The sequence below is a fragment of the Chiloscyllium plagiosum genome, chromosome 47 (genome assembly GCF_004010195.1).
Source record: "Chiloscyllium plagiosum isolate BGI_BamShark_2017 chromosome 47, ASM401019v2, whole genome shotgun sequence".
NCBI lineage: Eukaryota > Metazoa > Chordata > Chondrichthyes > Orectolobiformes > Hemiscylliidae > Chiloscyllium > Chiloscyllium plagiosum.
In genome coordinates, this window is record NC_057756.1 from 10,545,852 (window position 1) to 10,558,335 (window position 12,484).

General features: G+C 46.3%; 1 protein-coding gene across 1 annotated transcript in view; it reads left to right on the forward strand.

The window, feature by feature from the left end:
* The first annotated feature begins 9,878 nt into the window (after positions 1-9,878).
* LOC122544224 (fish-egg lectin-like) overlaps positions 9,879-12,484 on the forward strand; it is a 5,937-nt gene continuing 3,331 nt past the window's right edge. The window contains exon 1 of the mRNA XM_043683302.1: positions 9,879-10,052. Coding sequence (XP_043539237.1) covers positions 9,992-10,052 — 61 coding nt within the window. The 5' untranslated portion in view covers positions 9,879-9,991. The remainder of the gene's footprint in view (positions 10,053-12,484) is intronic.

Consider the following 12,484-nt stretch of genomic DNA (forward strand, 5'->3'; position numbering starts at 1 on the left):
AGAATGCAACTTTAAAAAAAAGGGTTTTGTGATTTACACATGAAAGAAGTGAAACTATCACTGTATTCTAACAGATGAAAGGCTTAACAGACAATCAATTCTTCAATGTATAATTTCAGTGACATCACACTGCAAATTTTTGCTATAAATTCTGTGTTACAATCAAGCCCTCCACAATCACCTGATGAAGGAGCGTCGCTCCGAAAGCCAGTGTGCTTCCAATTAAACCTGTTGGACTATAACCAGGTGTTGAGGAGAAAGTGAGGTCTGTAGATGCTGGAGATCAGAGCTGAAAATGTGTTGCTGGAAAAGCGCAGCAGGTCAGGCAGCATCCAGGGAACAGGAGAATCGACGTTTCGGGCATAAGCCCTTCTTCAGGAAAGGTGTTGTGTGATTTTTAACTTTGTACACCCCAGTCCAACACTGGCATCTCCGAATCAGGTTGATAGGGTTTGTGAAGAAGGCGTATGGTGTTTTGGCTTTCACTAACGGGGGGGGGGGGGGTTGAGTTTAAGGCCACAAGGTTTTGCTGCAGTTCTATAGAGCGCTGGTTAGACCACACTTGGAATATTGTGTCCAGTTCTGATCGCCTCATTATGGGAAGAATGCAACTGCTTTAGAGAGGGTGTAGAGGAGATTTACCAGAATGCTGCCTGGATTGGAGGGCATGTCTTATGAAGAGAGGTTGAGTGAGCCGGGCTTTTTACACTGGAGAGAAGAAGGAAGAGAGGTGACTTGATAGAGGTAATGAGAGGCATAGATAGAGTAGATAGCCAGAGACTTTTTCCAGGGCAGACCTGAGGGATCATAATTTTAAGGTGATTGGAGCAAGGTATAGGGGAGATGTCAGAGGTAGGTTATTTATGCAGAGAGTGGTGGGTGTGTGGAATGCACTGCCAGCAGTGGTAGTAGAGTCAGAGACATTAGGGACATTTAAGTGACTGCTGGACAAACACATGAACAGCTGTAAGTTGAGGGGTGTGTAGGTCAGATTGATCTTAGATTAAGATAAGCACTCAGCACAACATCATGGACAGTTGTGCTGGACAGTTCTATATTCTATGCTGATACAAACAGTCACGCAAAGGGACAAGATGCAAAGATTACTGTTGGAAAGAAACAAAGATTGTGAGTGAAGCACCAGTCCAGACTGTCAGCATCAATGAGGTGGTTTCCTTCTGTTCTCTTAGTTCTTTTAGGCTCATTCAACACTTTGAGAAGAACCTGAACTTGTGGACACACCAGTCACCAACCTTTCATCCATTAATTGAGGTTCCACCCTGTCATTACCTCTTAAAATGGTCTTTACCCTGTGCCCTTTCAAGAAACTAATTCGTTCAGATAGATGTCTTTTTTCTTAATTCTCCACACTGTGAGTGGAGCATGAGAGAGATGTTTACTCCTTCACAGGCTGATGTTTCTACACAATTGTCCAAACACAAAGCTATTGGAGTCATGTTCAGCATCATCCACAACTCCTCAGGTACTGAAGCAGTCCGAGTTCTCATGCAACAAGATCTGGACAGTGTCCGGGCTTGGGCTGGCAATTGGCAAGTATCATTCACGCCAGATAATGACCGTCTCCAACAAGAGAAAATCTAACTATCGCCCTTTGACATTCAATGGTATTACCATCACTAAATCCCCCACTATCAACTTTGATAGCATTACCATTGACCAGGAATTCTACTGGACTCACCATATAATACGATGGTTAAAACAGTAGGTGAAAATCTGGGAATACTGCAGCGAGTAACTCATGTCCTGACTCCCCAAAGCCTGTCCCACCATCGACAAGGCACAAGGCAGGGGAATGATAGAATACTCCCATTTCCTAGATGGATGCAGCCCCAACATCACTCAAGATGCTCGGCCTCATGCAGGGACAAAGCAGCAGCTCGATTGGCCCCACATCCACAATCATCCCCTCCCACCCCCACTGACTTTCAGTAGCATCCACAAGACGCACTGCAGAAACTCACCTCAGACAGCTCCTTCCAAAGCCATGACCACTTCCACATTGAAGGACAAGGGCAGCAATCACACAGGAACACCTGCAAGTTCCCCTCCGAGCCACTCCCCATCCTGACGTGGAAATATATCGCTGTTCATTCAGTATCACTGGGTCAAAAACCAGGAATTCCCTCCCCAAAGAACATTGTGGGTCTATCGACAGCACATGGACTGCAGCTGTTCAAGGAGGCAACTCACCCTCACCTTCTCAAGGGGGCCAACTAGGGATAAGCAGTAAATTCTGGGCCTAGTCAGTGATACGCACATCGCATGAATGAAAAGAGCACAAACGCAGGTGAGATGCACTTCATTGAGATCAACTGGTGATCTGGGATGAATTTACACTCAATTTAGTTTTCAAGCTAAATTGTGTTGTCAATTATGGTGAAAAAGACAAGGATTACTGTCACATAAAGACTTAAATAAAACACCCATTATCATCATAGTTCTCCCTGTATTTGATATGAATTCAGTTTTAAGTCCTGCATGCTTTCCCTTATAATTTATGAGAGCTTACAATTATTTACTTCTGTTGGTGAGAGAGCATTAGAGGCGAGTCGAAAAGTTTGCTAAGAGTGATGGTAGATCTCCTTCAAGCAAATAATTAGGGGGGAAGCAATGGCCAAGTGGTATTAGCGTTGGGCTGTTAATCCAGAGACCCAGATAATCTTCGAGGGACCTGGGTTCAAATCCCGCCATGGCAGGTAGTGGAATTTGATTCAATGCAAATTTGGAATTAAAAGTCTAACAATGTTGGGAAAAGCCTATCTGAATCACTTCATATCCTTCAGGGAAGGAAACTGCCATCCTACATGCGACTCCAGACCCACAGCAATGTGATTAGATTAGATTAGATTACTTACAGTGTGGAAACAGGCCCTTCGGCCCAACAAGTCCACATTGACTCTTAGCCACCCTCTGAGCAATAAATGTTGGTTTTGCCAGTGACGTCCTCGTGCCGTGAATGAATACAAAAAAAAATTGGGTGGAGGGGCAGTGATGATGAGAGAAGACCTTAGCTTTTGTGCTGATGTTCAAATCCAGTGAAGTGGGAATGCTGGGAGAAGGGGTGTTCAAAAAGGGCATTGCCACTTGGCTTCATTGGACAAGGGCTGAGAATCAAGGACAAGACTGGAATGACAGGAAAAGGAGAGGAAGGGAGGATGCCGCTGACAGTGCCGACGCCCGTGGCCCAACGCATCTGAAAGCAAACAAAAAGCCTTTTCTGGTTATTGTATTGAAAAATACATTGAAAGTGAAAGTGTGGATGGAGGGTTTGAGATAGAATGAGTGAATGTGGCCTCAGACAGAGGGGAAAAGTGATGGTAAATGGCTGAAGAGTGTGGCATGGAGACTGCAGACATGATAGCCAAGGGAAAACATCGCTCAACAGTTACTCTAGAAATCCAGGTAATGTTCTGTGGGGGTAAGTTCAAATCCCTGCCATGGCAGATGGTTACAATTTGAATTCACACACAAATCTGGAAATTAAAGTCTAGTTATTACCATGTAACAATTGTTGCTTGTCAAGAGAAAGCCCTTCTTAGAATCCCTATGGCCCAACAAGTCCACACCGACCCTCCGAAGAGTAACCCACCCAGACCCATTCCCCCATCTATATTTACCTCTGACTAATTCACCCTAACCTACACATCCCTGAAATGCTATGGGCAATTTAGCATGGCCACTTCAACCTAACCTACACGTCACTGAACACTATGGGACAAGTTAGCATGGCCAATCCACCCTAACCTGCAACCCCCTGGGCACTATGGGACAATTTAGCATGGCCAATCCACCCTAACCTGCACATCCCTGGCACTATGGGACAATTTCCCATGGCCAATCCACCCTAACCTGAACATCCCTGGCACTATGGGACAATTTCCCATGGCAAATCCACCCTAACCAGCACATCCCTGGACACTATGGGACAATTTCCCATGGCCAATCCACCCTAACCTGCAACCCCCTGGACACTATGGGACAATTTCCCATGGCCAATCCACCCTAACCTGCACATCCCTGGGCACTATGGGACAATTTCCCATGGCCAATCCACCCTAACCTACACAGCCCTGGACACTCTGGGACAATTTCCCATGGCCAATCCACCCTAACCTGCACATCCCTGAGCACTATGGGCAATTTAGCATGGCCAATCCACCCTAACCTATACACCTTGCGACTGTGGGAGGAAACCGGAGTACCCGGAGGAAACCCACACAGACACGGGGAGAATGTGCAAACTCCACACAGACAGTTACCCGAGATTGGGATCAAACCTGGATCCCTGGTGCCGGGAGGCAGCAGTGCCAAGTACCCGTGCCACCCCTTCTGGTTTACTGGTGCCCTTCAGGAAAGGGAAAATGAGGTCTTTACCGAGTCAGACCCTCACAAGTCATGACTGAGTCATGACACAAAGCTGGGTGGCAGGGTGAAATGTGAGGAGGATGTTAGGAGATTACAGGGTGACCTGGACAGGCTAGGTGAGTGGACGGATGCATGGCAGATGCAGTTTAATGTGGATAAATGTGTGGTTATCCACTTTGGTGGCACGAACAGGAAGGCAGATTACTACCGAAATAGAGTCAAGTTAGGTAAAGGGGCAGTACAAAACACCCATTATCATCATAGTTCTCCCTGTATTTGATATGAATTCAGTTTTAAGTCCTGCATGCTCTCCCTTATAATTTATGAGAGCTTACAATTATTTACTTCTGTTAGTGAGAGAGCATTAGAGGCGAGTCAAAAAGTTTGCTAAGAGTGAAGGTAGATCTCCTTCAAGCAAATAATTAGGGGGGAGGCAATGGCCGAGTGGTATTAGCGTTGGGCTGTTAATCCAGAGACCCAGATAATCTTCTAGGGACCTGGGTTCAAATCCCACCGTGGCAGGTAGTGGAATTTGATTCAATGCAAATTTGGAATTAAAAGTCTAACAATGTTGGGAAAAGCCTATCTGAATCACTTCATATCCTTCAGGGAATGAAACTGCCATCCTACATGTGACTCCAGACCCACAGCAATGTGGTTGACTCTTAGCCACCCTCTGAGCAATAAATGTTGGTTTTGCCAGTGACGTCCTCGTGCCGTGAATGAATACAAAAAAAAATTGGGTGGAGGGGCAGTGATGATGAGAGAAGACCTTAGCTTTTGTGCTGATGTTCAAATCCAGTGAAGTGGGAATGCTGGGAGAAGGGGTGTTCAAAAAGGGGCATTGTTCAAAAAGGGCATTGCCACTTGGCTTCATTGGACAAGGGCTGAGAATCAAGGACAAGACTGGAATGACAGGAAAAGGAGAGGAAGGGAGGATGCCGCTGACAGTGCCGACGCCCGTGGCCCAACGCATCTGAAAGCAAACAAAAAGCCTTTTCTGGTTATTGTATTGAAAAATACATTGAAAGTGAAAGTGTGGATGGAGGGTTTGAGATAGAATGAGTGAATGTGGCCTCAGACAGAGGGGAAAAGTGATGGTAAATGGCTGAAGAGTGTGGCATGGAGACTGCAGACATGATAGCCAAGGGAAAACATCGCTCAACAGTTACTCTAGAAATCCAGGTAATGTTCTGTGGGGGTAAGTTCAAATCCCTGCCATGGCAGATGGTTACAATTTGAATTCACACACAAATCTGGAAATTAAAGTCTAGTTATTACCATGTAACAATTGTTGCTTGTCAAGAGAAAGCCCTTCTTAGAATCCCTACAGCCCAACAAGTCCAAACCGACCCTCCAAAGAGTAACCCACCCAGACTCATTCCCCCATCCTATATTTACCTCTGACTAATGCACCCTAACCTACACATCCCTGAAATGCTGTGGGCAATTTAGCATGGACACTTCAACCTAACCTACACATCACTGAACACTATGGGACAAATTAGCATGGCCAATCCACCCTAACCTGCACATCCCTGGCACTATGGGACAATTTCCCATGGCCAATCCACCCTAACCTGCACAGCCCTGGGCACTAAGGGACAATTTAGCATGGCCAATCCACCCTAACCTGCACAACCCTGGCACTATGGGACAATTTCCCATGGCCAATTCACCCGAACCTGCACAGCCCTGGACACGATGGGACAATTTCCCATGGCCAATCCACCCTAACCTGCACAGCCCTGGACACTATGGGACAATTTCCCATGGCCGATCCACCCTAACCTACACATCCCTGGGCACTATGGGACAATTTCCCATGGCCAATCCCCGCTAACCTGCACAGCCCTGGACACTATGGGACAATTTCCCATGGCCAATCCACCCTAACCTGCACATCACTGGACACTATGGGACAATTTCCCATGGTCAATCCACCCTAACCTGCACATCCCTGGGCACTATGGGACAATTTCCAATGGCCAATCCACCCTAACCTGCACATCCCTGGGCACTATGGGACAATTTCCCACGGCCAATCCACCCTAACCTGCACATCCCTGGACACTATGGGACAATTTAGCATGGCCAATCCACCCTAACCTGCACATCCCTGGGCACTATGGGACAATTTCCCATGGCCAATCCACCCTAACCTGCACACATACCACCCTCTACGTGAAAAAGTTGCCCCTTAGGTCCCTTTTATATCATTCCTCTCTCACCCTAAACCTGTGCCCTCTAGTTCTGGACTCTCCCACCCCAGGGAAAAGACTTTGTCTATTTACCCTATCCATGTCCCTCATGATTTTGTAAACCTCTATTAGGTCACCCCTCAGCCTCCGACGCTCCAGGGAAAACAGCCCCAGCCTGTTCAGCCCCTCCCTGTAGCTCAGATCCTCCAACCCTGACAACATCCTTGCCAATCTTTTCTGAACCGAGTGGCCCTTCCTCAGAACTCGGAATTCTGGTTTCTCTTCACCCATGCTGTGCTTTTTCACCATTTCTATCAAATAAATATAACTTTCTCTAATATTTAAGGCCTTTAAATGTTGGATGAGTAGAGAGAAAATGTAAGTCAAATGAGAAAGGGGTGAGTTTCCACATGGGGTGCTGATATTACATTAGCTGATGGGACAGAAACCTACAGTAAAATCTCTCTGAGAATTAAGGAGGTTCTAGCTTATGCTTATAAAGATTAACTTGCTCACTCGAGGGGTCTTATTTTGGTTGCTACATTGAATACACTTTAAATTATTTTTTCAATACATTCTGACTTCCCTGGACATGGGTCTTAATCCTTCTTGTAGCTGACTCTGGTGTTTCCCCACAAGCTGGACTAACATTATTTCATTGTTTGTTGGTCTCACTTTTCAAAACACCTGGTTACTGGATAAATTTCTGTTCACAAAGCCATCAGAAGTAGCTTGTTCCACTGAGGCAAGGAAGGGATGGGAGATTGACGGAATCTTGAGTGACAAGGGATGTGGAACATCTAGTCAAGAGGAAGAAAGAGGCTTACTTAAGGTTGAGGAGGCAAGGATCAGACAGGGCTCTGGAGGGTTACAAGTTGGCCAGGAAGGAACTGAAGAATGGACTTAGGGGAGCTAGAAGGAGGCATGAAAAAGCTTTAGTGGGAAGGATTAAGGAAAACCCTAAGGTGTTCTACACTTATGTGAAGAACAAGAGGATGGCCAGAGTGAGGGTAGGGCTGCTCAGTGATAGTAGAGGGAACTTGCGCCAGGAGTCAGAGGAAGTAGCTGAGGTCCTTAATGAATACTTTGTTTCAGTATTCACTACTGAGAGGCATCTTGATGTTTCTGAGGACAGTGTGATACAGACTGATATGCTTGAATAGGTTGATGTTAGGAAGGAGGATGTGCTGAAAATTTTGAAAAACACAAGGATAGATAAATCCCCTGGGCCAGACGGGATAAACCCAAGGTTTCTTCAGGAAGTGAGGGAAGAGATTGCTGCGCCTTTGATGATGATCTTTTCGTCCTCACTGTCCACTGGAATAGTGCCAGGTGATTGGAGGGTGGCAAATGTTATTTCCGTGTTCAAAAAAAGGGAATATGGATAATCCTGGGAATGACAGACCAGTCAGCCTTACGTCAGTGGTGGGCAAAATATTGCAGAGGATTCTGAGAGACAGGGTTTGTGATTATTTGGAAAACCATTGTTTGGTTAGAGAATTTAGTCATTGCTCTGTGAGGGGCAGCTCATGCCTCACAAATCTTATTGAATTCTTTGAGGATGTGACAAAACACATTGATGAAGCTAGAACAATGGATGTGGTGTACATGGATTTTAGCAAGGTGTTTGATAAGGTTGTAGGAGAATGTGAGAACTACAGATGTTGGAGATCAGAGTTGAAGAGTGTGGTGCTGGAAAAGCGCAGCAGGTCAGGCAGCATCCGAGGAGCAGGAGAGTCAATGAGGCTTACGGGTTAAGGAGGCTAAGAGATAAATAGGAGGGAGTGGAGCTGGGAAGATGTTTGATAAGGTTCCCCACGGTAGGCTCATTCAGAAAGCAAGGAGGCATGGGATACAGGGAAATCTGTCTGTCTGGATGCAGAATCAGCTGGATCACAGAAGACAGAGGGTGGTAGTAAATGGTATGTCTTCAGCCTGGAGCTCAGTGGCAAGTGATATGTTCCACAGGGATCGGTTCTGGGACCTCTGCTCTTTGTGATTTTTATAAATGACTTTGATGAGGAAGTGGAAGGGTGGGTTTGTAAGTCTGCCAATGACATGAAGGTTGATGGAGTTGTGGATAGTGTGGAGGGCTGTTGTAGGTTGCAGTGGGACATTGACAGGATGCAGAGCTGGGCTGAGAAGTGGCAGATGGAGTTCAACCTGGAAAAATGTGAAGTCACTCATTTTGGAAGGTGGAATTTGAATGCAGAATACAGAGTTAAGGCAGGATTCTTGGCAGGGTGGAGGAACAGAGGGATCTTGGATCCACGTCCATAGATCCCTCAAAGTTGCCACCCAAGTTGATTGGGTTGTTAAAAAGGCATATGGCGTGTTAGCTTTCGTTAGCAGGGGGATTGAGTTTAAGAGCCATGAGGTTACGCTGCAGCTCGATAGAGCCCTGGTTAGACCACACTTGGAATATTGTGCTCAGTTCTGGTCACCTCATTATAGGAAAGATGTGGAAGCTTTAGAAAGGGTGCAGAGGAGATTTCCCAGGATGCTGCCTGGACTGGAGGGAATGTCTTATGAGGAAAGGTTGAGGGAGCTAGGGATTTTCCCATTGGAGCGAAGAAGGATGAGGGGTGACTTGTTAGAGCTGTACAAAATGTTTAGAGACATAGATAGAGTGGATAGCCAGAGACATTTTCCCACGTGAAAATGGCTATCACGAGGGGTCAGAACTTTAAGGAGATTGGAGGAAGGTATTGGGGGGATGTCAGAGGCAGGTTCTTTACACAAAGAGTGGTGGGCGCGCGGAATGAACTGTCAGCGGTAACAGTAGAGTAGAGGGATATTTAAGCGACTCTTGGATAGGCATATGGATGATAGTAAAATAAAGGGTATGTAGGTTAGTCTGACCTTAGAGTAAAAGGATAAAAGGTCGGCACAACATCGAGGGCTGAAAGGCCTGTACTGTGTTCTACTATTCTGTGTTCTATGATTGTCTGTAACATTTATTAATAAGTAGTCAAATTAAAGGTAACTTGTGGTGATTTCCACGCAGCAGTGGACATGAACAAATGAAAACTACTCAGCCAGAGCTGAAATTCCGAACATCTTGGAGAGATCAGGAACACAAAGGTTGTCAAATAAAGGACCGACCCCTTATATCGCAGCAAATCATGGGTTACAATGTGCAAAATAAATTCCCAGTGCATGCCCCATCCCCCAGCCCAGCCACCTACAGATGTCAGTGTTCTGTCGATCATGACCCAAAAAAAGGGAGATGAGATTGGCACGTGATCACGTTATCGTCTGCACAGTGTATAAATTGAGAGCTGGTCTTCCTTCAGTCTTCACATTGTCAGAGAGAGGTGTGGAGGCTGCATCTCTCGTCGTCAAACCCTCTCGTTGTCAAACTCTCTCGTCGTCGTGAGCCGAACTGAGAAACCTCACAAAAAATGATGTGGTCCCTGTCTACATTTTTATTGGTCTGCAGTTGCTTGCAAGTGGCCCTGAGCGGTAAGTAATCTTGAAGTGATCCTAAACGTGTTTCCAGTGAGGGTAGGATCTATACAGAACAAGGAGGTTGAGTGACTCAAGCATTTCAGGCTTTAATACATTTTACTTGATCATTGAAATGTAAATTTTATCATTTAGTTTATAACTCCAATAAGTATGTTATTTGATCTGGAGAGGGTTCTGAAAAGATTTACTAGGATGATGCCGAGAATGAGAGTTTGAGAAATAAAAACTAAACTGGAAAGATTAGGACTTAGATTATTGGAGTGTAGGAGTTTGAGCAGTGACCATATGCAGGTTTATAAAATCACGAGATGCATTGATAGGGTGAATAGACAAGGGTCGTTTCCCTAGTGGTGAGGGAGTTCAACTCTAGCGGACATATTTTTAAGGTGAGAGGAGAAAGTTTTAAAAAGGACATGGGGGGGCGGGGGGTGCAAATTCCTTCACACTAAGGTGAGAGGAGAAAGTTTTAAAAAGGACATGGGGGGGGGGGGTGCAAATTCCTTCACACAGAGAGTGGTTCATCTGTGGAATGCACTGTCTGAGGAAGTGGTGGATCCGGGTACAGTTGCAACATTTAAAAGACATTTGGACAGGTTCATGAATAAGAATGGAGTGGAGTGATCTCGGCCAAGTGCAGGCAGTTGGGATTAGTTTAGATTAATCTGGTGTGGGAACATGGCTGGTGTGAACTGACTGGTCCAAAGGCTCTGTTTGTGTGCTGTATGAGTCTATGACTCTGTTTCCAGTGTCCCCAGTATTTTGTTTTCTACTGGGATAAGGCTAAATTGAAACAGCAGCACAACTAGTTAGTATTAAAACAAAATCTTGACAGTGCAGGAAAACTAAAGGGGAAGGAGCTGCAAGATGGAAACAAGGGTTAACTCATGCCTGTGGGTCATAAATGACCACTCTAACTGCAGTGCGCTGAGGACAGGACTAAATACTGGGAAATGATAAGTAATTTGGGGTGGCACAGTGGCTCAGTGTTGCCTCACAACACCAGCGACCCTGGTTCAATTCCCACCTCGGGTGGCTGTCTGTGTGGCGTTTATACATTCTCCCTGTGTCAGCATGGGTTTCCTCTGGGTGCTCCTGTTTCCTCCCACAATCCAAAGATGTGCAGGTCAGATAAATTGGCCGCACTAAATTGTCCAGAGTGTGAGGTGCGTTAGTCAGGGGTAAATATAGGGGAATGGGTCTGGGTGGGTTACTCTTTGGAGGGTCGGTGTGGACTTGTTGGGCCAAAGGGCCTGTTTCCATACTGTAGGGAATCGAATCTAAACTTACAGAGGGCGAGAGCCAGTGACTTGTACCAGCGCCCCATCAATATGATGCAGCTTGAGCTCATATTGGTGTTCAGAGGGGAAACCGTGTGTTTCAGCTTCTAAACCAAACAGCCCTGGCTTCATTCCCGGCCAGGTCTTGACGTTGAAGGTCGGTGTGTTCGTAAGCCAATAGTTAACCAACATGCCGAGTCTTCCAGTACAGGCCAGTCCGGGATGGCGATGGGTGTTGGGGGTATGGGCTGGTGAAATCTAAAACTTGTGTAAGACCCAGCTGAGCTTCAGGGAATTGGATGCTAATGACAGACTAGGGCATCCAGACTTCCAGGTTTCTGAGCGTGACTGTTTCAGGGCAGGAGCGTAACTGAAAGGCAGCCGCTATAGAACAGTTACCCATAAATCTAATTAGGAAATCAGGGGAAAATGTGTCACTCCTAGAGGCAGAAGAAGGGGAGCATAGATGGGCTTCAGATTGGTTCCACAGGTCAGCGCAACATTGAGGACCAAGGGGCCTGTACTATACTGGGCTGGAATGTTCTGTGGTCTGTGTTCGATGGTCTATATCTGGACGGATATGGTGATAGGGCAAGATGAATGGGAGATGGTGAGGACTTCTGTGTGGGGCATGAAAATACGCATAATGTTGATAGGCTGAATGGCCTGCTTCTTTACACTGGGGAAATTGTCCGATAGTGCCCAGGGATGTGCAGGTTAGGGTGGATTGGCCATGGGAAATTGTCCCATAGTGTCCAGGGATGTGCAGGTTAGGGTGGATTGGCAAAGGGAAAATGTCCCATAGTGCCCAGGGATGTGCAGGTTAGGGTGGATTGGCCATGGGAAAATGTCCCATAGTGCCCAGGAATGCGCAGGTGAGGGTGGATTGGCCATGGGAAATTGTCCCATAGTGCCCAGTGATGTGCAGGTTAGGGTGGATTGGCCATGGTAAAATGTCCCATAGTGCCCAGGAATGTGCAGGTGAGGGTGGATTGACCATGGGAAATTGTCCCATAGTGTCCAGGGATGTGCAGGTTAGGGTGGATTGGCCATGGGAAATTGTCCCATAGTGCCCAGTGATGTGCAGGTTAGGGTGGATTGGCCATGGGAAATTGTCCATAGTGCCCAGGGATGTGCAGGTTAGGGTGG